The following is a 27,808-nucleotide window of genomic DNA, read 5'->3' as shown; positions in this document are numbered from 1 at the left end:
GACTCAATATCAATATGTAGTGGGAGTATTTAGCCAGTTCATAATAGTCGTTGTGCTCCTCATTTAGAAGGTGCATTTTTGAAGATTTTTTGCCACTGGACATGAGGACATCTTAAAGTTTGGAACTTAGTTACCCAAAGCGGGTGATGCAGCACCCTAGGTGTAAGATCCTGGCTACTAAGGTTAAGCGATACACCATTCGTAATTAGGACAATGCTGCATCTAATCAATGATTGATCTATAGATACTATAGATTTTTTTCGGTGACCTAGTTTCATGGAAGAGCAAAGAAGTAACAAATGGTTTCTTTCTTCAATGTAAAGGCTGAATATAAAGCTTTGGCTCCACTTGTTGCACCATTTACCATGTAAGATTAGTGCAATCCAAGGATTGCCGAACCGGGCCGTACCGCCTGGTTCAGGCCAAACCGAGCTGACCCGGTCTCAAACCGGGTCCGTTCGCTATAGGAAAACGGGGCCGGAACCTCAATAATACCGGCTGGAATCAGTAATTGTTAATCGGTACCGGTCAAAATCGGCCGGTACTAGATAGAACCAAACAATTCCGTCCCAGTCGACTCGAACTCGGTGCGAACCGGTCGGTATGCACCGAGTCGGCGGCTATTGCCACAGCGCCCGCTGTGGCAATAATTGCCATGCCACAGCGCTCGTTGTGGCTGTGGCCTGGCGTTCGGCTTAAAACTGAAGGAGAAGGCTGAAGAAGGCTTTCCCAAAATTATGGAAACGGTTTTCTATTTTCAAAAAATTCACAAACCACACTGATTCAGGCTATTAGAAGGAAGAGCCAAGGCTAAACAAGGTGTGCTTCCTTTTTTCTATCTTCTTTCTTTTTTGTTTTGTAGGAACCTTGAAAAAATAGCTCGAAAATTACAAAATAAGAGATCATGCCAAATTTTTCGATTTGGGCTTGATTTTTGTATATGTTGTAGATCTATGGATGATGTATATGCTAACATAAAAATTTTTAATTTTTGTATTATATATAATTTTTAAAAATTATAAATATATTTTTGGATTGAAAAAGATATTTTTTTTAAATAAAAAAATGTAAAATCAGAAACATATTTATGGACATGCAAGTTACTCTATATAAAAATTTGATGTTCATTTTTTATTTGGTAAAATCGGCTACTCATCTCATATAGCTCGAATGTGAGTACAGCCCTCCAAATCATAGGAAAGTAGAAAGTACAACTGTGGAGGGATGTCTGATGCAGACGTCCAAAGCAAACCACCGGAATGCCGGGCGACAAAGGAGGCGACCCAGTCTGCTACCCGGTTCGCCTCCCTAAACACATGTACCGTCTGAAAGTCAGCCATTATCTGAGTCATCCTGGGAGACTCTCGGATGAGGGGGTGGCCATCCCCAAACTGATCCATACCCCGAATCCAATCAATCAGCACCGATGAATCACCCTCGAGGAACACCCGCTCGGCCCGAGTACCTGCCTCGCATAGGATATACCCTCCCAGGCTGCCTGCAACTCTGCTCCAACCACTGTAAGTCCTGGCATGCGCCGCCCTCCTGCTATCATCATCCTACCGAGATGGTCCCTAATCACAAATCCGACCCCTCCACACATACCATCCACAGACCTGTTGCCGTCAAAGTTCACTTTGAGATAGCTAAGGGGTGGGGGTGCCCAGAAAACAAGGGCAAACCGTGGCGCTGAAACAGCGTGATGAGCACACCAAATATTCCTAACCAACCCAGAAGTGACTACCGCAGCCGCCCCAATAACCTCCCTCGCAAGCAGCATCGCCCGGTCTACCACCACCCTCGAGGGCGACCTCCTTCCCTTAAATAGGCCGGCATTCCTGTCCAACCATATATGATAGGACAGGTACGCCCCAAAAATTCCTGCCTCAGCAGATCTAGGACACCGCGTGGAATCTCTCAACAGATGGATCAGGTCCTGCGTCGAAGCCGCCGAGGCCGGTAATGGAACTGGTGATCTCCTCCATATCTCCCGGGCCCTAGGGCACTGCAAAAGAATGTGCTTCATAGTCTTCTCGATATCTGCACACTCCTCACAACACTGAGAGATCCTCATACCACGCCGAGCTAATAAACTCCTGGTCGGAAGGCAACCCCAAGCCACCTTCCAGATGAAGAGTGCCACTCGTGGATGAATCCGCATCCTCCATATCCACCGACCCTCAATCTGTCGAACTGGCTCCCTGCTGATCAATGCATGAAGGTCTCTAGCTCGCACTCGTGACCGCCCCGTCGATATCCATACTAGCCTATCCGCCTCCCCCCAGTAGGGACCGCTCAGGCCAAGAGCAACTCCGCCAACTGCTCCCCAAATATCTTCCGGACCAACTCCTCCCTCCATCGACCCCCCTCATCATCCAATAGATCGCTGACCCTCCACCCTGCTAATCTCGTCGGATCCACCATCGTCGGCATACGGCAAAGCGGCAACTCAGTCACCCACCTATCCTCTAGCACATCGATAGACCGACCGTCGCCAATAGCCCATCCGATCTCCGGGAGCACTACCATAGCTCTGGCACACATCTTCCTCCACACCAGGGAATGACGATGCCCCGCTCGCACACCAGGTACCAAGGCGCCATACTTAGCCCTCATCAGCAAGGACCATAGACTCTCGGGCTCAAGCACAAATCTAGCCGCATGTCTGGCTACTAACACCTCCCGCCTCACTACCAGGGACTGAACCCCCAATCCACCACAGCTAGTCGGCTGGCACACCACCTCCCACGCCATCAAGTGAACGCCACCTCTACCACAACTCCTCCCCCATATAAAGTCCCTGAACAGCTGCTCCAAGGATCTCAGAAATCTCACCGGGACAATGGCATTGGAAAGTAGGTAGACAGGGACCGATGTTCATTCATTAGAGTTTTCATCCAATCATGCGCAAAGTAGGCTAGACCTAAATTTAGAAAAAATTAAGAAATAAGTAATCTTGTATGCATGCCTGAGGGCCTAGAAAAATATATGTAGCATCCATTATTGGGTTCTACATGGTCTGAGCTGAAATTAATTTTTTGAAATATTATTATTTAAAAATTATTTTTAAATATAAAAAATAATGTAAAATATATAATTAATACCAAAATTATGAAAAATTAGTAGTACGTATTACATAATTCAGAAGTAATTTTTGAGGTAGAAATCATATTTTTCTAAATTTATGATATATAAACATTTTTAAACTATAAATTATTAAAAATACATAAATAAATTAAAAAAAAGGATTATGTATTAGATAAATAAAATATATTTTTTGATAAAAAAATATCGTACTCGTAATAATAATTTGCTAATTTTAAATAATTGATAAACTGGCATACTTGATTGACCCGTGTAAGAATGGAGCCATAAAAAAAAGGACCCAGAGCGCTATATTGGCTAGGAGCATGGGAGAATACTCTCGAGACGGCACCAGTGGCAGTGCAATTGGTGCAACTAAGAGTTCAGGAGAGGGATAACCAGATTGAAGCAGCACTTAGCTGGTGGCACTCCGATGTATCTATGTGCCGCAAATATCCATAGGAGGTTCGATAGCTGATGAAAAATAATATCGTTGATTTCAAAGAAGCGAAGAAGAGGGCTCCCAAAAAGTCGGAGGTAGAACATCGAGCAACAGAGCCACCTTTCTGTCACTTTAGGGAGTCAGAGGAGGTGTCCGCTCCAAATAAAGAAGAGGCACAGATCCAGGCTGCCATGCAGGCGAGCCTGTATGATCAGTGGCAGCAGGAGGAGGTGGCTAGGTATAGGGCTCTATTGGGCCCTCGTTCTACGAGTCGGGCTCTGGTTCTGCGAGCAGCAGGGCGTACCTCGTGTTCATGAGGACCTCCTCAGTCAGAGAAGGCGTTAGCAAAAGCGGTGGCTGTAATTCATTTATGCTGGACGCTTTTGGTAACAATCCATAATTTAGATCTGCATACTTTTTTTAGTAGAGATTTGAAGCAGCAGAGGGTTGACTCAATGCTGAAGAAGGATAAGAAAAAGGATATGCGGCGAGCTATTGGATCCTGGTTCCACGTTAGCCACATTTCAGCGAATGTGGCAAATAATACGACTACAGGTCTGTCATTTCTGCTATAGAGGCTGCCGATCCCGGTATAGATCCTCTTAAGCCCGAAGGACATTTACAATGAGCTTCTTGACAACAATAAGAAGTTAGAGAAATGGATTGCTTCCTACAAGAGCAAGTGGCTCACATATAGACTAACTATGATGTCTGATGGTTGGACCGGTCCACCAGGTAGAGCATCAACTTTCTGACATAGTGCGAAGACTTTCTTCTATAAGTCGGTTGATGCTTCTGATTAGGTGTACGACTCCACGTACATCCTCAAAATTATGAGGAAGGCGATTGATCAGATAGGAGGGAAGAACGTCGTGCAGGTCGTCACTGATAATAGGACATAATATAAGACTGCCGAGGGAATCTTGATGGAGCGGCGGCTTCATATTTTTTGAACCCCATGTGCTGCACAATATATCAACCTCATGTTGATGGATATTAAGAAGATCCGTAGGGTGCAGCATACATTGAAGACGGCCCAAACCATCACCAGGTATATTTATAACCATACCTGGGTCCTTTCAGTAATGAGGAGGTTTGCAGGAGAAGAGATTTTGAGATCAGAAGTCACACGCTTTGCTACGAACTACGTTACACTTAATAGCCCTTTTAAAAAGAAAGCAGCCCTACATTAGATGTTTGTCAGTCCCGAATGGCAAAAAATAGATATGCCCAGCACGACACTAAAGGAGCAGGGTTAAAGACTTGGTGACGTGACAGACATTTTGGCAGCAGGCCATTGTGATAGTGAAGGCTATCAAACCATTATATGAAGTGCTTTGGATCGTAGATAGTGAGAGGTACCCCCAGATGGGCTTCTTGCATCACATGATGGAGAGGGCAAAGGCTCAAATCAACGAGGCAGATCCAACCCATGCCTAGGAGTACATTGACATCATTGAGCGGCGGTGGGACTACCAAATGGGTAGGAACTTGCATCTAACAGTAAGCAAAAATATTGAAAATTAGACTGGTCCTATATTTGCATAATTTTACTAAGACGGTCTTCTTTATGTACAGCATATTACCTGAATCTCCGGTTCTAATACAACATAGCTGGAACTGGTATGGATGACGAACTTCTGACAGCTCTGCGTAATTTCATTTACAAGATGGAGTCTGATCCAGAAGTCGCGGCCTTATGTCTAGAAGAGGTAATTTAACTTAAGTGGCATATATAAGTTAACCGGTATCTTCTTTGAATTCAAGTATGTTACCCATCAAGAGAACATTCACCTGGCGTTAGATGGTTACTAATATGGTACTCTCTTATATTTATTTTAAACCAATATTTTTGCAGCTGAATGGTGGATTTATTTTAAGCTATCGGTGAAAAATCTTAAAGGGCTAGCTATCCAGATCCTCTTCCAGACGGTCTTCTCGAGTGGCTGTGAGCGTAACTCGTCCACCTTCACCCTCATCCACAGCAAGCAAAGGAACTGTTTGACACAGAAACACCTTAATGACTTTGTATATATCCACTACAATCTAAGGTTGAGGCTTAAATACATTCAGGAGGAAGTGGAGCTCTAGTATGCAGATTCGATTTATAGTACTTTCGTTGATGATGATGATTATCCTATGATCGGATGGCTTATGGGCCAGTAAGAACTGGAGCTTGACAAACCAGGATCGCCTCCACGACCGGCCAGCTTCGTAGCCAGTGAGGCTAAAATCGATGCAGAGCAATGGGCTGACCGCAATATTCTACGCATTCCTACAGCTGATCAACTACAGCTGCAGGGGAGCCAGTCACCACATAACTCCTTGTCTGAGACATCCTATCAAAGACATGATCGAAAGATGCTCGAACGAGGTTACTACGCTATATGGTCGACTCGTTCAGGAGGGCGACAGCGAGGCAGAGAGGGGCACGAAGGGTAAGAAGGCAGCTGCCCAGCAGACCAAAAAAAATAAAAGGCACTTACAACCTTAATGAAGAATATCGAGGAGTCCTGGAACAGCGGCGATGACAATTCTGGTGACCATGGATCTGCTGGCCATAAAGGAAATGGAGGATAGAAGCCACTATTCATGAGACACAGTCGCAGGGTGGTCTTCGATACACCGGTGAGTTCCAATTTATGCATGCTACATAGGATCGGGACCACAATGGACGATCTAGCAGAGCCCGTAAGGATATGATTGCATATTGAAGGCGGGCTCCTCGAGGTCATTTAGGAGGACACGATGCAACTCCAGATGACCTCATACGTAGAGTAGGATCTATAGACTTATCAGGTTCCGAGTCTTATACTGGATTTTATTATTTGCAGTCACAGACAACCTATGATCCATTCGAATACGGATATGATCCCCTCGACGGTCGTATTATCAGCCAAACATCTCTCAAAGCCAGAGCTTCAGCGAAAGATTCAAAAGTGCTTATAACCCAGCACGCGCTTCTTATGGGATGAACATACAAGACTACGCCGCCGCTTGGATAGAGAGGTAGGTTGATATGCTCCTAATTATGCTGATGATCCGGATATTTACGAGAGGCATCGCCACTTGATCCGATTTTAGATATCATTATGTATGTTTGTTGGACTTTAAAAGCATGTAGTTTATTGTATCTTAATTTGAAGATATTTTATTTTGTTCATTTTATGATTTGTATCATTTTAAAGCAATAAGATGCATCATCTAGTCTTAAATTGGAATCATAAAAACATCAGAAAATATCAAAAAAGATCAACAAAACATCAAAAAAACATCAAATTAGATTTAAATTCATAGAAAAAGTTTGAAAAGAGAGAGAACTTCCTCCAAAAAAAATTAGGGCGTGCCGGAGTGTGAACGGGCACGCCCAACCAGTTCGATACCGGATCGGTTCGGTCCAAACCGATACCGAACTGTACCAAGTACCAACCAATACGGCACCCGGTACCAGTTCGAGGATCCTTAGTGCAATCATTGCTAAACCAATGCCGCTGTGAGGTAACAATCAAGTCGCTATATCCAGTGAGTACATGTGCTCACTAAAGTTCAAAATCATTTCGAGGAAGCTCAAAGTGATATTTGAGGACTATATTGTTCAAGCAGACATGGTTAATATGTGTAATCTAGGTTAAGGGGGAGTATTAAAATATGACAAGGCTGTCCAAAAAGATTTGCCATATTGGTATGCACCGCCCCATACCAAGTGTACCATGCCATATTGGTACTGAATTGAGACTTGGTACATCCTAAACTGAACTCTGTATTGAGCGTACTGACACTATACTAAATGGTACTTGTATGGGGTTCAGTACCGAGATCGTGAACCTTATTGTCAAACTTCATATGTTGTAAGAGAAAATGTTCTACAAAATATGATGGATATTGTGGGCTGATTCACCATCATAAATAATTAGTCATAATCAAGTTCTAAGATAGAACCTATGCCACTGTTAGGTGACAATCAAGTCATAATCAAGTTTTACAACATGGTGTCGAATATTGTTGTGTTTTTCCTTTCCTTTGAATCAGTGTATACTTTGAGGTCTAAACACTAAAATCTAGTCACAGATCAGGTCCTATCTTCCTATACTTGAACCAAACTAAAATGCACACTCATGTTTGCTCATCCTTGCACATGTACATAGAGGGAGAGCTTCTACTAGGCATCATAGATAATGAGGCCAGTTACTGTTCATGGAAAGCAGGACTCTTCCTGTCTTGACCTGATAAATTCAAGTTCAAAATACCACTACAATGTTTCAATTATCACTTTTTAGGTCCTCTCGTTGACATTCTCATCAAACATTGCAGAATAAACTGCTGTCCTCTTAGGACACTGATCGAAAGCTCAAAATGGAATATCTCATGAACAGTGAAGAGGATAGGGCTGCCTTCATAACCACCTTCACATTCTAAGTTCTCCTTATTGCCCATTGTTGCCGTATTTGTTATTTCTTTGAACTTACCGTGCTTCATGGCTGGTAGTTGCCATGTAATATAAAAACAAGAGGACTGTTATGCTTATTTAGGATACTGTGGTAAAGTTTAAATTTTGATTGTAATTGTTGTGCCAAATTCTTCTTGCAATTGCAGTCCACTGCCTATCTTGGCCATGTAGATACAAATCTCTATATTTTAAAATAAAGTATTATGCCAGAGCATAAGTTGCAGGCACATCTATTAGCTTGACCTGACCAAATTCGGCCAATGCCTAAAGCTCCTTTGGCTGAGGTTGTTGTTTGAGAGCCCTATATTTGATTTTTTTTCAACAAGTTAGCAGACCCTTTTCTTATCTGATTTTCCTATGAAACAGAACCTTAAAATGTCCAAGCAGTGCAAAATGTAAGATAGTACAGCTGTTTCTAACTCCAGTACATGTACTGTTGGTCCTAGATAATGGCGCTCATAAAGAAGTGTGGAGAAAATCTTGAAACAATTAACACCCAAATGCATCTATTCACATTCCTTGGTACTATAATTCTGTCTCACCTGCCAATTTAGGCTCATGTTACCCCTTTGTCTTAATATATGTTGTCTAGTACTTAGTTCAGCATGCACTTTCTGATAAAGAACTCAATATCGCCATTCATGCTATGACCGAAATTAGTCTTTGTTATACTTCTTGTTAGGTTTGGCTGGAAATGATGCTGATCTTCAGTATTGTAATTAATACTCTGCAATTAGTCTTTCTAGTTTAATATGTAGATGTCTCTTGTAGATGATTTTGTGTTCCAAACTCACCTTTCGGAGGTAATGTGGAGAGATATGCATAATTCAGGAGAAGGAACAAATAGAGATTGTAGTTTAAAGACAATTAACAAATATGCCTGGCAAATTTTCCTAAATAGAATAGCTAGAGCAATATCACCTAGAAAATTAAAATCCAATAGTCTAGTAGAGATAGGCTTTCTGGCAGACCGGTAAATCAGCAAGATCACAGATAGACAAACAACCATAATCGAGTTATGAGTATCGAGCAAAAAAAAAGCAAACATTGGTTAATAATAAATTAATAATAATCTATCAATATCGGACTTTTTATATGGCTATCAGCTTCTGTCAAGAAACTAAATCATATCCTTCTTCAGTTTATGCCTCCCTTAGCCAGTTGAGCTATCAGCCCCTGCTATCTGAACTTGATGCACTTTTGTTACTGTATACTTGTTATCCTAAGGAGGCACCTTAATAGCATGTTCATATAAACTAAAGATAATGAAATCAAACAAAATGCTTTTCTGTCTTTATCAGCTATAAATTAGCACTTAGGCCTGTTTGGATGTTCATATAGGTTATTCTTTGGATTTAAGAAAATTGGGCTGACAATAATAAAGGGGTTGTAAACTATGAGGAGAAGATTTCAATAAAGGGAGGGGAAGAGTTTATCGAAATCGAGAAAACATAGAATAAAATTAGTAAATAATCCCTAAAAAATTGGATACTGTAAATCACCTTTTCAATGGAGTTCAACATCGCAATTTTTTCAGGATTGTGGGTTTCTTGGCTGCCAGGGTTTCGAGAATTTCTTCTCTCCATGCAGCCACCTCTCCCCTCTCCATCAATATCTAATTGAATTGTCCGACGAGTAACTTATCCAGGCATCCAAACAGCTCCAAAACGATCTGCTATCCATGTTTGTGCTTTTTCAAACCAAACGTATTGCTTTGTAATCCAGCCTTAAGTTTTTATGTGAATCTGAATTAAAATATTTTGGTAAGAATGTTCTACAATATAGTATTCTTTGTGGTGAAGTTTTTGTGACCATGTTTTTGAAATGAAGGCACATGGTCAAAACCTGATTTTCCACAAATACGTACTGATTATTTGTCTGAAGCACTGATGGTAGTCTGTTTTATCCTTGGCATTGTAATCTTTGTGAAGGCCCACGCACCAGGCAGCGGTCATTTGAAGGAAGAACCAAAATCCTGGTAACCGAGCGTGAAATGAGTTGCAATCTAATTACAAAAATACCTTCTGTAAATGCATGGAAATGGTCAGAGATATCTCTCCTGCATAGACCATCAAGAGCAATCTGTCAAGTTCCTGAGTTGGAATATCAAAGGAGCACAAAGCATCAAGAAGTAGTAGCCTCTTCATTTCCTGGGCTGAGTATGACCTGACACTGCATATTTTTAGCTCCTGCTTCAGAGTCACCATGTATATGCTTTCATGAGAGAGAGAACTTTTGGAATGATAAACATTTTTAGGTGCTTGCAGATAAGTGATTCTTTTTCATCATTTTCATGTCAGTTCAGCATTCTACATTCCACAAATGAATCAGTCTTCATATTGTATTAACCCAAACCTATATGAGGAAAGAAAAAGAACTGAGCTGCTAGTCATATGGGTATTTATTATTTGTCATGCAGTCAGCTATTTCTGCTTGGAGCCTTGCCACATTTTGATTTGAAAAAGGGATCGTGGTTGTCATATTAAATAACCTGGATGTTGCATTACTAAGTCCTATTGTGCGTTTAGTTCTTCCCCCATTATCTTAAATAGACTCAAAGCATTGAAGTTGCTATCCAACAGGAAAAAAAAAAACATTGAAGCTGTTAGATAATGGAAAAACTCTCATTGAGAATTACGACAATGTTGCTATGGCATTCTTGCACTACACTTGCATCTGTCTCTTGCTGCATAATCTAGCTGCAAAGGTAAAAATTAAAAACTTATTGAACGATTTTCGCATTCTTGCACAAATCAGTTTTTTTATGCACGGAGGATCGTAATCCCACCCTAGAAACATTGCCTGGATTTACAGGAGGTCTCCATCAGCCTCTTCTGGTGTCTGGTCTGACATGGCAAATTGAATCTCAAACATGAAGCACTATTCAAATTTGGGAAGACTGTCTTAACTAGGAAAGATGTTGTGAGAGCTGCAGTTGTTGTGAATCTTCTCCTGGTGAATTCCTCTGGAGCTTTTGGGTTATGTGATCTGGTTTGGAGCAGCTCTGTTGATGGCAAGCAAAGCTTGGAGAGGAGTTTGTGGAACAGAGCTGCAATGCCAGTGGAGATACCATCCTCATTGCAAAATTTTTGGATGGTCCTGAGTGACTGCAGGATTATGTCCATCAAAGTGTACTGGATAAGGAATTTCCTCTTAAGATTTTTATGGACAATAGTGAGATGTCACTGTCTATAAGCCATGTGTATCGCAGGATATACCTCAATGTTGCACTGTTTTTTAGTTATTAGGGTTGTTTGGAAGCCAAATTCTCAGCCATCAGACAGAACAGCTAGTAACCTGAAGGCTATTGGTATAAAGTGATAAGTGTTCTTTCCCTGGACCTTCTAAGCTCTAATTTCTCAGCTACATCTCATGTTTTAGGAGAAATTAATTATTAATTGACCTATAATTGGGTTACAATGCTGACCATCAACCATTAGGAAATTGAAGCAAAATTAATTAATAACAAAATTGGCATTACAATTTGTTGCAAAACAGAATGGACCAAGATTTCTTTTACAAGCCAAGACTCTTGGTCAAGTTCTACTCTCATCTTGTATCTCCATTCTCCCATCTTGCACATCATCTATTTTGACCGGCGTCCGAGTTCACCAGTCTTATGTGGCAATTGGAGATTGGTGCAGTATGCGGCGATAGATGATGTTGATTATCATTTTTCTACAAATCTCTGGGATTCATGCAGTATGCAAGGGCAGATGTTGCCGGTCAAGACCATGGATACTGTTCAGCCGATCCCCAAATTAACAAAATAAACAGTAAGTAAATCAGGCAATCTTCATCATTCTTCTAAGTAATGACCCAGAGAATACATGCCAGATCCGCGCATCATCTCACATGCAATGCACATGCTGAAATCGGCGATTTTATGATATTAGGCATATACATTCCCACAGCTTCACACCTCATATTGTAAGGATTAAGTGTTGATTATATGCATGAGATGGAAAAGTCTAGTAGTATAGTCTGTGAATGCCAAACATGCCATGTTCCCCTTTGATTACCCCAAATTTTCTTCTTCCTTCATTTCAAACCCATGTTATCAGGCTTCTATCTACATGTATGACATGCTCCCCCATTTGCACATGAATATGGGGCTTCTCATTCTCCCAACAAGAAGAAAAAGAAAAACTAACAGAAAGAGAGAGAGGGAGAGAGCATTTTTCTCATCAAGCTGCATGTAATCTTTTAAATGATCTACCTAATGTGTGGGCATTAGAGCCGCCATTACTTCCTGCAGCACATGAGCCGTGTCGTTGTAGCAAACCTGCATCGAAGAAATGCTTCGACTCTTCACTGCATGGCCGAGCTGCCATTTAACATCGAAAAGGCCAGCCAAACCAAAACCAAATAATTAAGTTAGCTCATTCATCAGTATATGATGTCATATGAAAAATATATCTATCAAGTTAGATCTACATCTAGATGATTTTAGTTCCTCGCAACTTGATCGGTTCAACCGAATGACCATAGTCTTTTCCTTTCATCCACGCTAGAATGATAAACAACAATAACTTAAGGCAGCAGAAAGCCAAAATGTGTCCATATTTAACTGCCAGTTGAAATAAAAATGGTCTAACACACCTAGGCCTTCAATTAACAATTCTTAACCACTCTAATCAGAATAAAAACAATTATGATGAGCTTTGGGGTCCATAAGCTCTAATAAGTCCACATATTTAGTCTAAGATGGCTTGGGGGAAAAGAAAGAAGGGAATCCTGAGGTCCCACTAGGATTTAACCTTAGATTGAATGCTCTAGATATATTGGTGGTCTGACAAAATTACAATCAAAAAAGGCCAGGAATATTCAACAAAACATATATCCACCTTCTTCGAAATATGCATTATATGGAAACAAGACTTTTCTCTGGGCTCTGATACTCAATTAATTCATTGACCAAACATTAAACAAATTGAACATCCTTAGCAAAAACAGTCTTGAATTCTTCAAGTGATAAACAAGGAAGGAGAGAGAAGACTAGCACATGTTTGAAGTCGAAATTTCTCAATAAAAGAAAGAAGGGTAAAGATCATCCACACATCCAGAGAATTTCAACTAAAAGATCTAAATAATCTAAATACCATTTATTCAATCTCTCAATGTCACCAAATAAATAAATTAAATGAGTTAGAAATTGTAGGAATACTTGCAAGAGAAGTTGGAGAAGAGAAACACAAATTACCTCCTCCATGTTGCAGAAGAGTTTGTTGGCAAGGTCAGTGAGAGCCTTCTTGTGCTCATCTGTTGCATTTGAGATCACCTGGTTGAGATCACAATATAAGAAGGTGGATTTAAGGCGAAGGTCCCTTCCCATCAGCTCCCATGAATCCTCATCATCATCGATCAGATCCTCCTCCATCGATAGGAGATCAAGAACGCATTTCTTAATCCTACAGACACACCCTTTCCACTCCATGCCTTCCATTAGTGCTTGTCCTTCTACCTAAGATTAGACAAAGAAGAACAAACCCAACCTATGAAGATCTATTGCTTAAAGGATGAAGCTTGTCACTGGAAATATATTAACAAGATGAAAGAGCTCCTTCTTTCTTTCTCATACCAAAAGCAAATAGGAAAGAAGAGAGAAGAAAGCTTGGAGTACTGTTCAAAAGCAAGCAGAATGTCGCCTAGTGCACTGGAAAAGACCACACAAAGGGTATGTTGGTCAATGTAGAAGAGCCAAAATGTTGAAAGGATGAGATGTGGTCGCCTTCATGCACCCTGAAACTTGCCATAGAAAAGCCACATTTAGAAATTGACTCGGCTTTGAGATGAAGAAAGCTCACAAAATAGAAGTCCTTGTATAAGAATAGAAGAGAAATATTATGAGGTGGTCATGTACTAGGCATTGCTAACCATGAGAATTACATGCAAGAATAGGTCACACTTGGATGTGGAGGAAAAATCAATGGGGTTTTCTATAAATTGATGAAATTTGGGTGTTTATTGTGTTTATAGAATGACAAATTTATCGCTAGTTTAGGAGGCAATTTCCTATCTCATTAATTTAAATGAATACATAATTGAAAAAAAAAACAGCATTCTGTGTTCGATGAAGGATGCTAAGTCATTGAGTCGGCGCCCGAATAAAGATCTACTTCTCTTATGAAGATAAACAAAATCCGCAAGGAGAGAGAGGGAAAAAAAAAAAAGAGTAGCAGCCAAAGAATACTAAAGCTTTATACACAAAATTAAAAAAAGAGCAAAAATAGAGGGAGATTGACTGTAACAACTTACAAATGGACATGGAATGAAATTAATATAGTATCTTTTATTGAAGAACATCGAGAGCCGGCCAAAAAGGTACGGGTTGTTATAATTGAAAGACTTTCTATTTTTAATAGAACGATTCGTTCATGAATCAGAGTAAAAAAGGGTAAAATCTCAAAATATCTTTTAACATAGACATAGACAGAATACACTGCAAAAGAGAAGAATTTGGAAATTTATGTTTGGCAATAATTTAAGTACCCTTCTAGTCCTCTCTTGGTATATATTTACATTTTCTTTTTTTTTCTTATGGAAAATGACAATGCAGCCCATCATTATCCTAAAGTCCTTTGAATTAGTCTATCAACAAAACCAATAAGAAAAGCAAGTAAAAATAATAACGTTTTTCTTTTTGAAAAAAGCACACTTGAACTCTAATCAGTTCTTCACTATAAACCAACAATTACAAAATATCACTTCTGTAACAACCCAGGACCTCACCCAAAATGGCTAACCGGAAGGTATTATTTGGGTTCCTTAATCCTGTATAAGTACCCAAGATTTATTCGTTGCTAAGCGTTCATATATATTCAAATCTAATCACAAACACCATGATTGGCCCGTGGTCAGCCCTAATGGATCTGTGCTGCAGTGTCCCCTAATCCACATAGGTTATAGGCCGGATCTGCTCTGATACCATTTGTAACAACACAGGACCTCACCCAAAATGGCTAACCGAAAGGTATTATTTGAGTTTCTTGATCCTGTATAAGTATCCAAGATCTACCCAGCGAATAACCGACGTGGGACTAAATACACGTCCGCACGGATTCTCACAATTTCAGTCCTCAAGAAAAGGAAAGGATTCATTGAAAAACATATCTCTTAAGAATCCGGCAAAGATGATTGAATCAAACATAGCATCTCACTCCTTATCTAACCAAAAAAAAAAAAAAAGATTACATCAAATCAAATCAATCCATCTTCCCCCCAGTATTTCCAATCAAAAAGCAAGGATACCAAAGTTTTTTTTTTCCGTCTCGTCCGCCACGTACATAACCAACATTTACTCAGTTGAATTTTATTACATCGATGGATAGTGGATAAATGATAAAAAAAGCGACGAATGGAATTAGAATAAAAGAAGAAAGAACCCACTTTGATTTTCTCAACGATACCTCAGAACAATAGAACAATCTGGTTTGCTTGTCACAACTCACAACTTGAAAAAAAAAAAAAAAAGGATCCCCAGTTTGGTTCTCTTTCTTAGGGCCCAGCATTTTTTTCCCTTCGGAGCTCTTACTGAGTTAAATAAACATTAGATGACAAGAGGATTGTACCACAACGTCAATGATCTGTAAAGGAGATTCTTCCAAACACCAAGACAGAGACTGATTTAAAACATAGTGATAACAACACAAGCAGGCATACGTATAATATCGGCTATCTGTATTCAGCTGGACAACCACAGAGGGTTTTTCTTAGGTAAAAATAGAGGAAAAAAAGACTCAAATCATGTTATTGTAAAGGTACAAATGGGTCAGGTCAGATTGGGACATGCTGGGAATCCATCCAAATATGTTTGGATCTTGATTTAGGATCTAGACTCAACCTATTAGGGGTTGGGTCAAGTCCATGAAAAAGATTTTAAATCCATTGGATTATTTGGGCCATATTAGGGTCAAGTATAATCCGGATCATCCTGAAATGTTCGTATTAGGGTTAAGTATAATCCGGATCATCCCGAAATGTTCAAATCTGGGAGATGACTGGATTTGGCTGAGTCTGCCATTCAGATTAGGCATTTAGCTATTATTTTATGAATAAAAATATAACAATTGATAATTAAATATAAAAGTAATGAGAATTTTTAAGTAAATCTATAAACGTAATTTCAATACATATTTTATTAAAAAAATTTAGTTTGATCCAAGAAAATGATCATTCTTAAGGTGCAATTTTTTTTTTTTAATTTTATTTGGTATATGGGGGGAAGATCCCATTAGAGCCCATGGAAGGCCACGCCTAGGATGTCAGCATTGACTAAAATGATATGATCACCAGGTTATTCTTCACTCCAAGAGAGGGTGTGGTTAAATGAGAATTCATTTGATGAACTCTAAGGACATTGAGGGTGAAAGAGAGGTTTAATGTGATTCAAGTTTTCAGGTTAGGGAAAATTGAATCTAGATTGAGCCAGACCCGATTTTTTCTTCGACTCAAATTGGAAACAGATTAAGTTGGGTCAGAAATACAAAGCCCCTAACCAACCCAATTTTGGAACTGGGTCCAATTTTTGACCCCAACTCGATCCATGAGCCCTGAAATGTGGATTGGGTCAGGTACATGAAAACAATAATTTCCAAACTAAAGCCAGGAGGTAATTTTGTCACATAAAAGCTTCACCACTTACCTTTTTTTCTTTTTTTTTTTGGATGGCTCGTAGGCAATGAGCATGGGTGGCCCCACCCTCAAATGCTCCTAACCCACCAAACACTAATGAAGGCAGGTTTCAATCCCTGATCACTTTTGTCCAACTATCAAGAACCTTACCAACTTAATAAGCTAGCACATTCGCTTCACTACTAAATACCATTAGTCTTGGAGAAAAAGACAGCAATGACAAGGATTTACATACTAGACAGATTGATAAATATGATTTATAATGAGAACAAAGAGATGAGGATCGGAGGCAATATCATTAACTACTACCACAATGACTTAGTACGAAATTACAACTACAAAGGCATATTTAGGCTGTTACGGAATGGGATGATATGAACAATAGATTCGGAAGAAGTAGATCAGCAAGCAAAACATAGATCAACACAAGATTTTAACATGGTTCACCCAAGTTGGGCTACATCCACGAAGATCCCACCGATATTCTATATATATGTTGAGAGACGTACAAACGAGGGAAAGAAAAACAGAGGGAAAGGAAACAGGGGAAGAACAACTCACTCCCAAGGAAAAACCCAAGAACCTCATGTTCTTAATTTTTTCTTTTTACTCTACAGTGCTCTCACAAACCCCCACGAATTAGCGAGCAAAGTCTCCAGTTCACTCATCCCAGGGAAGACGAAGAAACCATCTTCATCCTCATCACCGTTCCAACGTGATCGTCGGCTACTTCTGTTGCGAATCACCATGTCAGCCCCCTCATCGTCTTCGTCTGTTGTTGAAGATAAGGACTTCCAAACCATGGTTCCAATGACATGGTGACAAGTGGCGTGAAGGTAAGTGGGGTGGAGTTGGATACGGCTCCACCTTTTAACAAATCTCCCACTTGGAGACGTGACAAACTCCACAAATAATGTCTTTCATCTCAAGCATAATGCTTGTGTACATGAGCCTCAACATGTATCATAGCTCAATCGGGCGGGATCTTTACTCCGTCATTAGTGTGAAAGACCAAGAGAAGCTGAGCATACCTTCAACTTCTCAACTGTAACTACCTTGGTTAACATATCTACAGGATTTTTGCTGGTATGGATCTTCGTAAAAGTAAACTGACCATCCTCAAAAGAGAGCGGATAAAATGATATCTGATACCTATGCTTCGTCTTGTATTGGAACGCTGAATTCCTTGCAAGATAGATTGCATTCTGACCATCGCTGTGCAATTTAACATCTTCTTGCAGATTTTCCAATTCTGTCATCAGGTTCTTAAGCCATATTAGCTCCTTGCATACCTCCGTTGCTGCATCATACTCGACCTCTGTAGTGGATAAGGCAACTATCTTCTGCAACTTTGAATCCCAACTGACTACTGCGCTATCCAAAGTAAACACATAACCTATGGTGCTTTTCCTGCTATCCAGATCACCAACGAGATCTGAGTCCACATACCCTGAAGCCTGATCTTTGAGCCTCCATACCATAATTCATGATCAGTAGTACCTCTCAAATACCTGAGAATCCACTTAATAGCTTCCCAATGTGCCTTGCCTGGATTGTTCATAAACTGGCTAACTACTCTTACTGCATATACAATATCTGGCCTTATGCACACCATAGCATACATAAGGCTGTCGACCGCTGAGGCATACAGTACTTCCTTCATATGAGCCCTATCATCTGGAGTTTTTGCACAATAATTCTTGCTAAGTTTGAAGTGACTAGCCAATGGAGTGCTAACAGGTTTTGCCTTCTCCATATTGAACCTCTGTAGGATCTTCTCAATATAGCTCTCCTATGACAACTTCAGCTTTCTGTTTGCTCTGTCTCTAGTGATTCTCATATCAAGAATTTGTTTGGCTGGACCCAAAACCTTCATAGCAAACTCATGTAATAACTCTTTCTTGAGATTTTGGATCTCCTCCATGTTTAATCCTGCAATAAGCATATCATCTACATACAAAAGCAGTATAATATAAGAGTCATCAAATTTCTTAACAAAATAGAAGTGGTCAGCATGGCATCTGGTGTAATCGTGCATAAACATAAGCCTGACAAATTTCAAATACCACTGTCTGGGAGCTTGCTTCAAGCCATACCAGGCTCTTCTTGAGCCTACACACCATCTCCTCCTTTTCTGGAGTTTTAAAACATTTTAGCTGATGCATATAAATTTTCTCCTCTAAATCACCATGGAGGAATGCGGTTTTCACATCTAACTACTCAAGATGCAAATCCTTTGATGCCACCATACTCAACACAGATCTAATAGTAGTCAATTTAATGATAGGAGCAAAAATCTCAGTGTAATCTATACCTGCTTTCTACTGAAAATCTTTTATAACCAATTTGGCCTTGTACCTCTTGGTGCCATCTTGTTCCTCTTTCAGCCTGTAAACCCACTTGTTGTGAAGAGCTTTCTTTCCTATAGGCAACTGAACCAAATCCCAATTTTGGTTTGTCATCAAGAAGTCCATCTCCTTATTTATAGCCTTCTGCCAAGCTGTGATGCTATCAACCTGTAAAACCTCTTCAAAACATTCTGGTTCACCATTGTCAGTCAACAATAAATAATGTAGAGAAGGAGAATAACGACTTGAAGCTTTAACAGTTCTAGTAGACTTTCTGATAGCAATAGGGGTTTCTAGTTCTATAGGTACCACTCTATTCTCTTGACTTTTCTTTACACTTTCTCAGAAATCTCCTCAAGCTCTACATACTCCTTTCTATCCTACTGTTCAGATCTGTCTTTATACATCACATTTTCATTAAATATGACATCTTTGCTTCTAATGATTTTCCTATTCTCTTTATCCCAGAAGCGATACCCAAAGTCATTCAGTCCATATCCAATGAAAATACATTTTCTAGACTTTGCATCCAATTTGTTCCTACTTGTAGAATCCTCATGAACATAAGAAATGCAGCCAAAAGTTCTTAGGTGTGATAAATTTACCTCCTCTCCAATCCATGCCTCCTTTGGCAATCCTTCATCCAATGGAACTGAGGGTCCTCTGTTTATTAAATATGCAGCAGTGTTCGCTGCATCTGCACAAAACTATTTAGGCAATCTAGCATGCAGTCTCATGTCCAGGCACGCTCCATGATGGTGTGGTTCATGCGATCAGCTACACCATTCTGTTGTAGTATCCTTGGAACTGTCTTCTCTCGCCTGATTCCGTGGATAGCGCAGTACTCCTCACACTCTCTATTGCAATACTCTCCTCTATTATCTGACCTCAAGCACTTCGGCTTCAGACCTGTTTCATTCTCAACTAGAGCTCTCTACTTTTTGAAGACATCAAATACATCAGATTTATTCTTTACGAAATAAATCCACAGTTTTCTTGTAGCATCATCTATGAAAGTGACAAAATATGAAAAACCATCAAATGAGCATACTTGGGTTGGTCCAAAGACATCGGTATGGACCAACTCCAACTTCTGTGACCGTCAAGGTCGTCTTCATTTCAACTAGCTCACTTTCTTCTGCTTTCCATAGATGCAATCTTCACAAAATTCTAGATCCACTGATTTGAGCCCTAAGAGCTTTCCTTTGGAATGCATGATCTTCATTCCCTTCTTGCTCATATGTCCAAGTCTACAATGCCATAATGCTGAATCTGTGCTTGACTCTACAACTGAGATGGAACTCATAGTGCCCTCTGTCACATAAAGCGTGCCTTCTTTCTTACCACGGGCAACAACTATAGATCCTTTAATGATCTTCCAAGAGTCACCAACAAATGAAGTAACATAGCCTACACTAGCAAGCTGTCTCACATCTATCAACTTCAAAACTGAATGGCTTGCCATATTAATCTGTGTTGGGGAACCCATGTGGGTAGTATGCATGATTTTTTAAAATTTTCGGCGGAAGCAGTTAAAATTAAACACTTTAATTTCAACACATGCATGAGATCTGATCTCAATAATAAAATAATTCTAGGATTTTATACATCTATGTAAAACATGAGTCCATGATTATATGTCTAACATATAATCATGAAATTTCAACAACATGTTAAGATCTAATCTTAACATCTAAAAAGATCAAATCTCATAACTGATTTGCTAGAAGCCTTTGATAATTTCTTGATCACACTCTGCAGCTGCACACACGTCCGGCCTCTATGGATCGTCCACGCGAAGCTCCAGAAAGATCGACGTCTACGGGAGTGCTAGCTCGCAAGGAGGTGCTGCAATGGCTGAAGTTTTCTCTCTTGAAGCAATCAACTCTTGATTGTTCTTCAAGAAGAAAAAGGATGAAGAGGAAGGAGAAGAAGAGATGGCTGTCATGTGCTTCAAAATTTCAGAACCTAGACTTTCTCATAAGGATCACCTTTATCAAACCCTAGGCGTGTAGAGGTCTTTTATAGCCAAAGACCCCACGCCATGCACTCCTTCTTTTGCGCCAATTAAATTGCCATCTTTTGGCAATTAAAATCCCTATCAAATAGGGCATTTCCAAATCTGGAAAGAGGAGGGGATAAGGCACCTTTTGTGTGTTTTGAAGTCCTAATAAATAGGGATTCATGCGCCCAAATAGGAACCGCATTTCCTTCTCACGCCAACTATTGGCGCCAATTCTCCTTTTCGAATTCTGAATTTTTGCACTTAGAATCCTCATCAAATAAGGACTTCTAATTGACTCGGGTCAAACCCAATCCACTTAGATCAAGTTCCATCAATTGGGTCAACCCAATCTACTTGGGTCGAACCCAATCCAATTAGGTCAAACCCAAATATAGCACAAATTGAATCTAATTCAATTTGGCTCAACCTAAGCCCAATCATTCAATCAAATTGAGTTCATTAGCAATCTAATTGCCAATTAATCCTCTAATAATTAAATAATTATTTTACTGCAATATTTGCTTAGGGTAATTTGTTAATCGAATTGACCAATGTACCCCTGGACGATTCTTAATCATCAATCAGCCATTTAATCAACCCAAAAACTTCTATGCGTGTGACCCCATAGGTTCGAACCTAAGACGGTACCACAAGAACAACTTTCTGTACTAATCGAAATGACCATCTAGCAATAGTATCCGACGTCCGGATAGACCGAATGATTGCAAAGCAACATTCAAGAACTCTTGGACTATGGTTACCGTATAATTCATCCCTATGACTCCGAATGCATAGGATGACTTCAGAGTTCACTGTCAACTCTTTAATCAGTTCATCCAAAATGTGTTTCAACTTTACAAATCCTGTGACTCCTCATAAGGACTATCCTAGTCAAGGTTTTGCTGAATTGAACACAACAATATTATCTCCTATCGCCAGGAGGGGTCAATCCCATCTTGACTCACACACCGAATTCGCAAGTACTTAACTGTACCCAGAAAACTTCCGTCACTAAACTAGAAATTCAGATAGTCCGGTATCAAAGTACAGTGAGTTGCTTGCTAGTCACTGTGGTGATCTCAGGTCGGAGGGACACCTGTACCCATATCCACTCGGAACATCTCTTGACAGCAGAGCGCTTCGAAACAGGTCACGTTCAGTAAAATGTACTCCTACACTTCACCTGTGTGGCATACCAGTGTCTTCATACTTTCTAGTTAAGAGGACAACCAACAAATATGGCACACAACGACCTATACATGATAATGCCATTGTCCTAGTAATAGCATACCGTTCAGTCGTGAACAGGTTTAAGAACTTGTAGACAAATCCTCCTTTATCATTTAAAAGAGTTCTAAGGACTTCATCACATCACCTGAGTTCATGAAGATGCATTAAAATATGCGATGAAAAATATCAAATAACTTTTATTATTTATTAATTCATATACATCTCAATCATCAACAGGCTGACGATTGACCTTTAGGACATATTTTCCAACAATCTGCATATCTCCTTTGCCAATGATGTTACATGGCTCTCTATCTCCAAGGTAGATGCGTCCAAAATCTCTTTGGGCATAATGTGCAAGGATGTCCTTCTGTGCAGTAGCATGAAAAGAGGCGCCGAAATCTATAACCCATGATTCAGCCTGCCCATCCAAAGACAAAAGTAAGGCATCAGTATCATAAATTTCAGCAACATTTGCTGAAGAGCTAGTCTCCTGTGTAGTGCTCTCTATCTGATTCTGATAGGCCTGCAGAAGCGCCTAATATGCCCCCTCTTGCCGCAGTGTCAGCAGTTATCTCCTTTGTCTTTGGTAAATTTTGATTTGCTTCTTCTTGACTTCGATCTATCATGATTCTTTGAACTATACTATGACCAGCCTCTACCCTCTACATGTAGAGCCGTCCCTGATGCTTCACCGAAGGCTTTCCTTCTGATCTCCTCACTGAGTAGAACACCAATACCATCATCATACTTCAGATTAGATGATCCAGAGGAGTTGCTTAAGGCCATGACCAGCCTGTTCCAGCTTTTCGGTAGGGAGGACAAGATCAATAGAGCTCGAATCTCGTCGTCGAAGTTGATGCCGACCGAGTTCAACTGACTGGTGATGGTATTGAACTCATTCAGATCTTCAGCAACACTTCCGTTTTTAGCCATCTTCATATTGAACAGCTTCATCAAGAACACTTTGTTTGATGCCGACGGCTTCTCGTACATCCTTGCCAATGCACTTATGAGACCCGTTGTGCTCTTCTTCGTTGATATGTGGAATGCAACAGACGCTGCCAAGGAGAGGCAAATCGTCCCGAGGGCCTTCCGATCTACGATCTCCCACTTGTCATCGATCATATCCATTGGCTTCTTAGTTTTCCCTCCAAGCGAAAGATAGAGATCCTTCTGATAAAGGCAGTCTTCAATCTGCATCTTCCACAGCTCAAAGTTCGTCCCGCTGAACTTCTCTATTCTCAACTTCTCGTCTTCCATTGCTCCCACTTGAAGCACGAACAGAGCTCTGATACCAGTTGTTACGGAATGGGATGATATAAAAAATAGATTTGAGAGAAGTTGATCAGCAAGCAAAACACAAATCAACACAAGATTTTAACGTGGTTCACCCAAGTTGGGCTACGTCCACAAAGATCCCACCGATATTCTGTATATATGTTGAGAGACGTACAAACAAAGAAAAGAAAAAACAAAGGAAAAAGAAACAGAGGAAGAACAACTCACTCCCAAGGAAAAACCCAAGAACCTCACGTTCTTAATTTCTTCTTTTTCCTCTACAGTGCTCTCACAAACCCCCACGAATTAGCAAGCAAAGTCTCCAGTTCACTCATCCCAGGGAAGACGAAGCAACCATCTTCATCCACATCACCGTTCCAACGTGATCGTCGGCTACTTCTGTTACGAATCACCACGTCAGCCCCTCATCGTCTCTATCTGTTGTTGAAGATAAGGACTTCCAAACCATGGTTCCAATGATATGGCGAGAAGTGGCAGGAAGGTAAGTGGGGTGGAGTTGGATACGGCTCCACCGCTTAACATAGGTGACAAACGATCTTCCTTATGAGCCAATGGAGATCAATTGCTCACTACGATGGAGTGAGCTTATGCAATTGCCTCCCTCTCAGAAGACTTTAGAAAACAAAATTTTATTATCCTTTTTCTGACAAGATGGAGCTCTTGTATTGGCAGGTTCTCTTGAGAGAAAATGTACATTAAATCATGGGAAATTTTGGTCCCCAGGAACAAATCTTCTTTGCATATGCTATCGCTTACAACCATGTTATAGCTATCCTCTTGTATTGCCCTAACCTCCTTCAGGGCCCTCTTGTTCTAGCTCTATTATCTTAATGAAGTAAGGTGGAGACTTCTTTGCTCTACAGAGAAGAAGAAAACAAAATAAAACCAGCCTATCTATGAGATTTCCTACATCAGAATTAAAGGAGCATGCAAGATGTCCTACCCCTGACACGAAATCGTGAGCCAGGGGTCGTGGCAACCGCCGAACATTTATAGAGAACTTTTTCCACGAGCATGCAAGACATCTCATCATGATATCAAAATTAGGTAGCGAAAATAATTTAAATAATATCGTTCAAAATTCTTATTAAATAGAAAAATTAAAAGTCTTACAAAACCAATAATATTCTAAAATCTTGCATCAACTCTAAAATAAAATTTAGTTTAAATAAAGATATTAAAATCTTATCTCTCATCACTCTTCCTTGATAAATCTTCGAGTCGAGTTAATTCTTCGGATATGTAAAAACAGTAAAAAATTGCATAATAAGCTAGATAGTCCAATAAATAATGAACACTCTAGCTAAATAAATTAAGTAATAAAATAATAATAATATACTAAAATTCAGCATGCAAAATACATCGACTCAAAGCCAAATTGATTCGCCATTCAGTCACTTCAAATTTTAAATTTTGTTTCATAAATCAATTATCTTTCAAAGTTCATCTCGATAGCTATGAGCTATGACCATATTTATACCCTTGGCTAGGCCAAAATATGAACTCATCAAAGTGCCAACATATAACCTCCACTGGCAGGGTATCGATATGCCAACGTATAATCCCCACTGGTAGGGTGTCAATATACTAATATATAACCCCCACTAGCAGGGTGTCGATATGCCAGCGTATAAACTCTACTAGCACAAAATTGATATACCAACGAATAACTTCCACTAACAGGATGTCGATATACCAGTGAATAACGTCCATTAGCAAGGTATCAATATATAGTCTGGCTGCGAGTCCAAATCCTTCAAAACAAAAACTTGTTTTCTCATGTTCAGTGTTTCAAATAGTAAGATGCATAAATTCATACGACATCGAAATCAACCGAACATAATCTATATCAAAATCAATACGATCAATTAAGAATTATACAATATTCTAGAAAGAGATGCATATAATAATAAAACACTATGTATCAACTTCAAAAATCAAGAATGATTCATTTAAGAAAATATCTATAATTTGCCAATAGATCTAGAAAAAGATTTACATTACTTACTTTGCGAGCGAATCTAAAGTATCAGTCCAATCAGTTTCAAAAATACTTCTAAAATTTTGGTATTTACAAAAATATCAGAATTTATCATAATCATTCCAAAAAAATAGAAATCCTAATTCCAATACCCTCATAAGACTGACCAAGCGGGAGTGCTCGACACCCCTAATCAAGGCAAAACTTATCTGATCATGTTCGAACTAGGTACAGATGGTTTGAGAGAGATTGACGGTGACCAAATCTAACGGCATTTGGCAAGGACTAGGGTGGAGCTAGCATATTGCCCAACGACTCTCGATCAAGATCCTTCACCTAGATCAATCCAGAAATCACTAAAAGTCACTTATGTAGTCCAATCAACTCTAGAGAGAGGACGTTCAGGTAGAGAGAGAAAAGAAGAGAGAAAGAAGAGAGAGAGAAAGTAAACAAAGAAAGAGAGTGGAAACAAAAGAGAGAAAGAAGAGAGAGAGAGAGAGAGATTTTTTCTTCTTTCCCAAATAGGGGAGAGTCCACCTCCCCCTTTTCCCTTCGATTAGAGGAGGTGGTAGCCCATAGTGGCTTAGCCCTAGGTGGAGGTGGCCATGGATGCTCTCAGTCACAGTCATTGTCGGCAACGGTGGCCAACGGTAGCAAAACTTGGAAGAAAAAGGGGTCAAAACAGGGCACCCTATTTCGGATGATTTTTTCAGTGATTCGTCGGTCCAAATCTCATCTAAATAGCTAGATAGACAGAAAGGAAGAAGAAGAAAACCTACCTTGATCCGACGAGGAGGTCCGACAGCTCCTGCCGACGACAAATTGGGGAAGAGGATCGAAGGAGAAGCTTGGGATTGATAGCTTGATCTTGGGTGAACTCAAAGGAGGAAAAAGGAGCTCTTTAAATATACAATCCCAGCCTTATCCAGGTGATCTTTGGGCGGCGATGGGACTTCGATCACCATCGCGATCGGAGAGGAAGAAAACTCCCAGCCGGAGTCTGCCTCTCGATCGTCCCTCACATGCGTCGCACATGAAGTTGGCCCAAATATGGCTAGGTCGGTTATGTTGACCAGGCCCAATCCACTAGTTTCACATTCTTCCCTCCTAAAAAAAAAATTTGCCCACGAAATTTTTGTACCTATAGTTCCAAGAGTAGAGGATACTTCTTCCAAATCAAGTCATAACACTTCTTAAATCAAAGTCATTTTGTTTGACTAATGTCAAATAATTCAATTTATCATGTTTCCACTGTGCAACTCTGATTTAAAGCACAACATACCCATGTCAAGTCTAGGGTTTTCTAAAATTACATACTTATTAGTACATGCATTGCTATATCTTAATCCTTGTGAACACTTCCAAAATTTAAAAGTTTATTTTCTTCTTTTAATAGTTAATCAAAAAAAATGTTATGCAGCCATATAATCTTTCTAGCAACATAATAAATCGTCTAACAAAAAGCAGCGGGTCGGTTCGGGTCTTGAGTGATCCAAACTGACCCGGTTTCTTGTTCGGATTTTAATTTTGGACGCAGACCCAACCCAATTGAAAATCAGGTCGGGTTAGGTCCATGACTATAATTTTTGACTCAACAGGTCATTCGGGTTGTATTGAGTCCATGTATAACCCAAACTCGATCCACAAAATTTGGATCTACGTCGGGTCTGGGTCCAAATCCGAGTTGGGTCCGGACTTGCTGCTTTAATTTATGAATGAAGGCAAGGCATGGAGTTAGCCGAGAAGGATTTTCCTACTGCTGCTACTACTACCACTAAAAAGGGAATGGAAGGAGTTAGCGAGAGAGCTTCCGATTTTTTTCAGCCTAGCGAGCGAGCGAGATCGAGAGAGAGAGGGAAAGAGAAAGAGAGAGATGTCGGGGTGGGACGAGGGGGCGGTGTTCTGCAATGACCAGGCATAGTTTTCCTATGGCGGAGATCCATTTCAGGGCTCCCTCACCGGCCACTCCATCCTTTGCAAGTTCAAATAATTCATCTGTGGCTTTAGTGGCGACAGGGGTGACTTCCTCTATCAGTAACTAACCTCAATAGTCCCCTTCCTTCTCCCCATCTTCTCTCTTTCCCTCTCCTCTAATCGCATGGAGAGCCTTGTCCACAGCTCCGACTACCTCACAGTAGCAATAGAGGACCTTGATGCCTTCGATGCCATGCTCTCCGACAAGATCCGCAAGTCCCTCACCTGAGCGAATCTTCCACCCTCCTAAAATCAAAGCAACAGCAGCCACTATAGCTCCTTTCATTTCCACTACCCTGCAGTTTTTTTTTTTTTTACTTCGTGGTGAGAATAGGGAAGGCCACCCAATTTCGTATGGGAA

The 27,808-nt window shown here is 40.1% G+C and overlaps 2 protein-coding genes across 11 annotated transcripts in view; one reads left to right on the top strand and one right to left on the bottom strand.

The window, feature by feature from the left end:
• Positions 1 to 10,387, top strand: part of LOC103721923 (uncharacterized) — a 39,960-nt gene extending 29,573 nt beyond the window's left edge. For 5 of the 10 annotated variants that reach the window (XM_088717896.2, XM_008812310.6, XM_008812311.6 and 2 more), the window contains one exon: positions 9,905 to 10,387. In XM_088717896.2, the coding sequence (XP_088574022.2) occupies positions 9,905 to 9,955 (51 nt within the window). In that variant the 3' untranslated portion in view covers positions 9,956 to 10,387. The other 5 variants (XM_088717892.2, XM_088717894.2, XM_088717890.2 and 2 more) reach the window with 2 other exon arrangements.
• A 1,022-nt stretch (positions 10,388 to 11,409) lies between these two features.
• LOC103721920 (photosynthetic NDH subunit of lumenal location 3, chloroplastic-like) lies at positions 11,410 to 13,547 on the bottom strand. The gene is made up of 3 exons (XM_088717899.2): positions 13,177 to 13,547; positions 12,193 to 12,300; positions 11,410 to 11,714 (listed from the first exon to the last, which is right to left on the bottom strand). The coding sequence occupies exons 1-2, from the start codon at positions 13,417 to 13,419 to the stop codon at positions 12,193 to 12,195; spliced, it is 351 nt and encodes a 116-aa protein (XP_088574025.2). The 5' UTR covers positions 13,420 to 13,547; the 3' UTR covers positions 11,410 to 11,714.
• Between the last annotated feature and the right edge of the window lie 14,261 nt (positions 13,548 to 27,808).

Source organism: Phoenix dactylifera, chromosome 3, assembly GCF_051530095.1.
Source record: "Phoenix dactylifera cultivar Ajwa chromosome 3, Ajwa_hap1_PhDact_Kaust_v1.1, whole genome shotgun sequence".
Taxonomy (NCBI): Eukaryota; Viridiplantae; Streptophyta; class Magnoliopsida; order Arecales; family Arecaceae; genus Phoenix; species Phoenix dactylifera.
Note: the sequence above shows the minus strand (reverse complement) of the source record. Positions and strands in the feature narration are given on the sequence as shown.

Excerpts from the sequence above, each read along its gene's own strand:
- LOC103721920 (XM_088717899.2), bottom strand. The coding sequence starts at position 13,419 with ATGGAAGGCATGGAGTGGAAAGGGTGTGTCTGTAGGATTAAGAAATGC. Across the intron at positions 12,301-13,176 it reads TCTTCTGCAACATGGAGGAG|CTCGGCCATGCAGTGAAGAG; the intron begins GTAATTTGTGTT and ends GTTAAATGGCAG.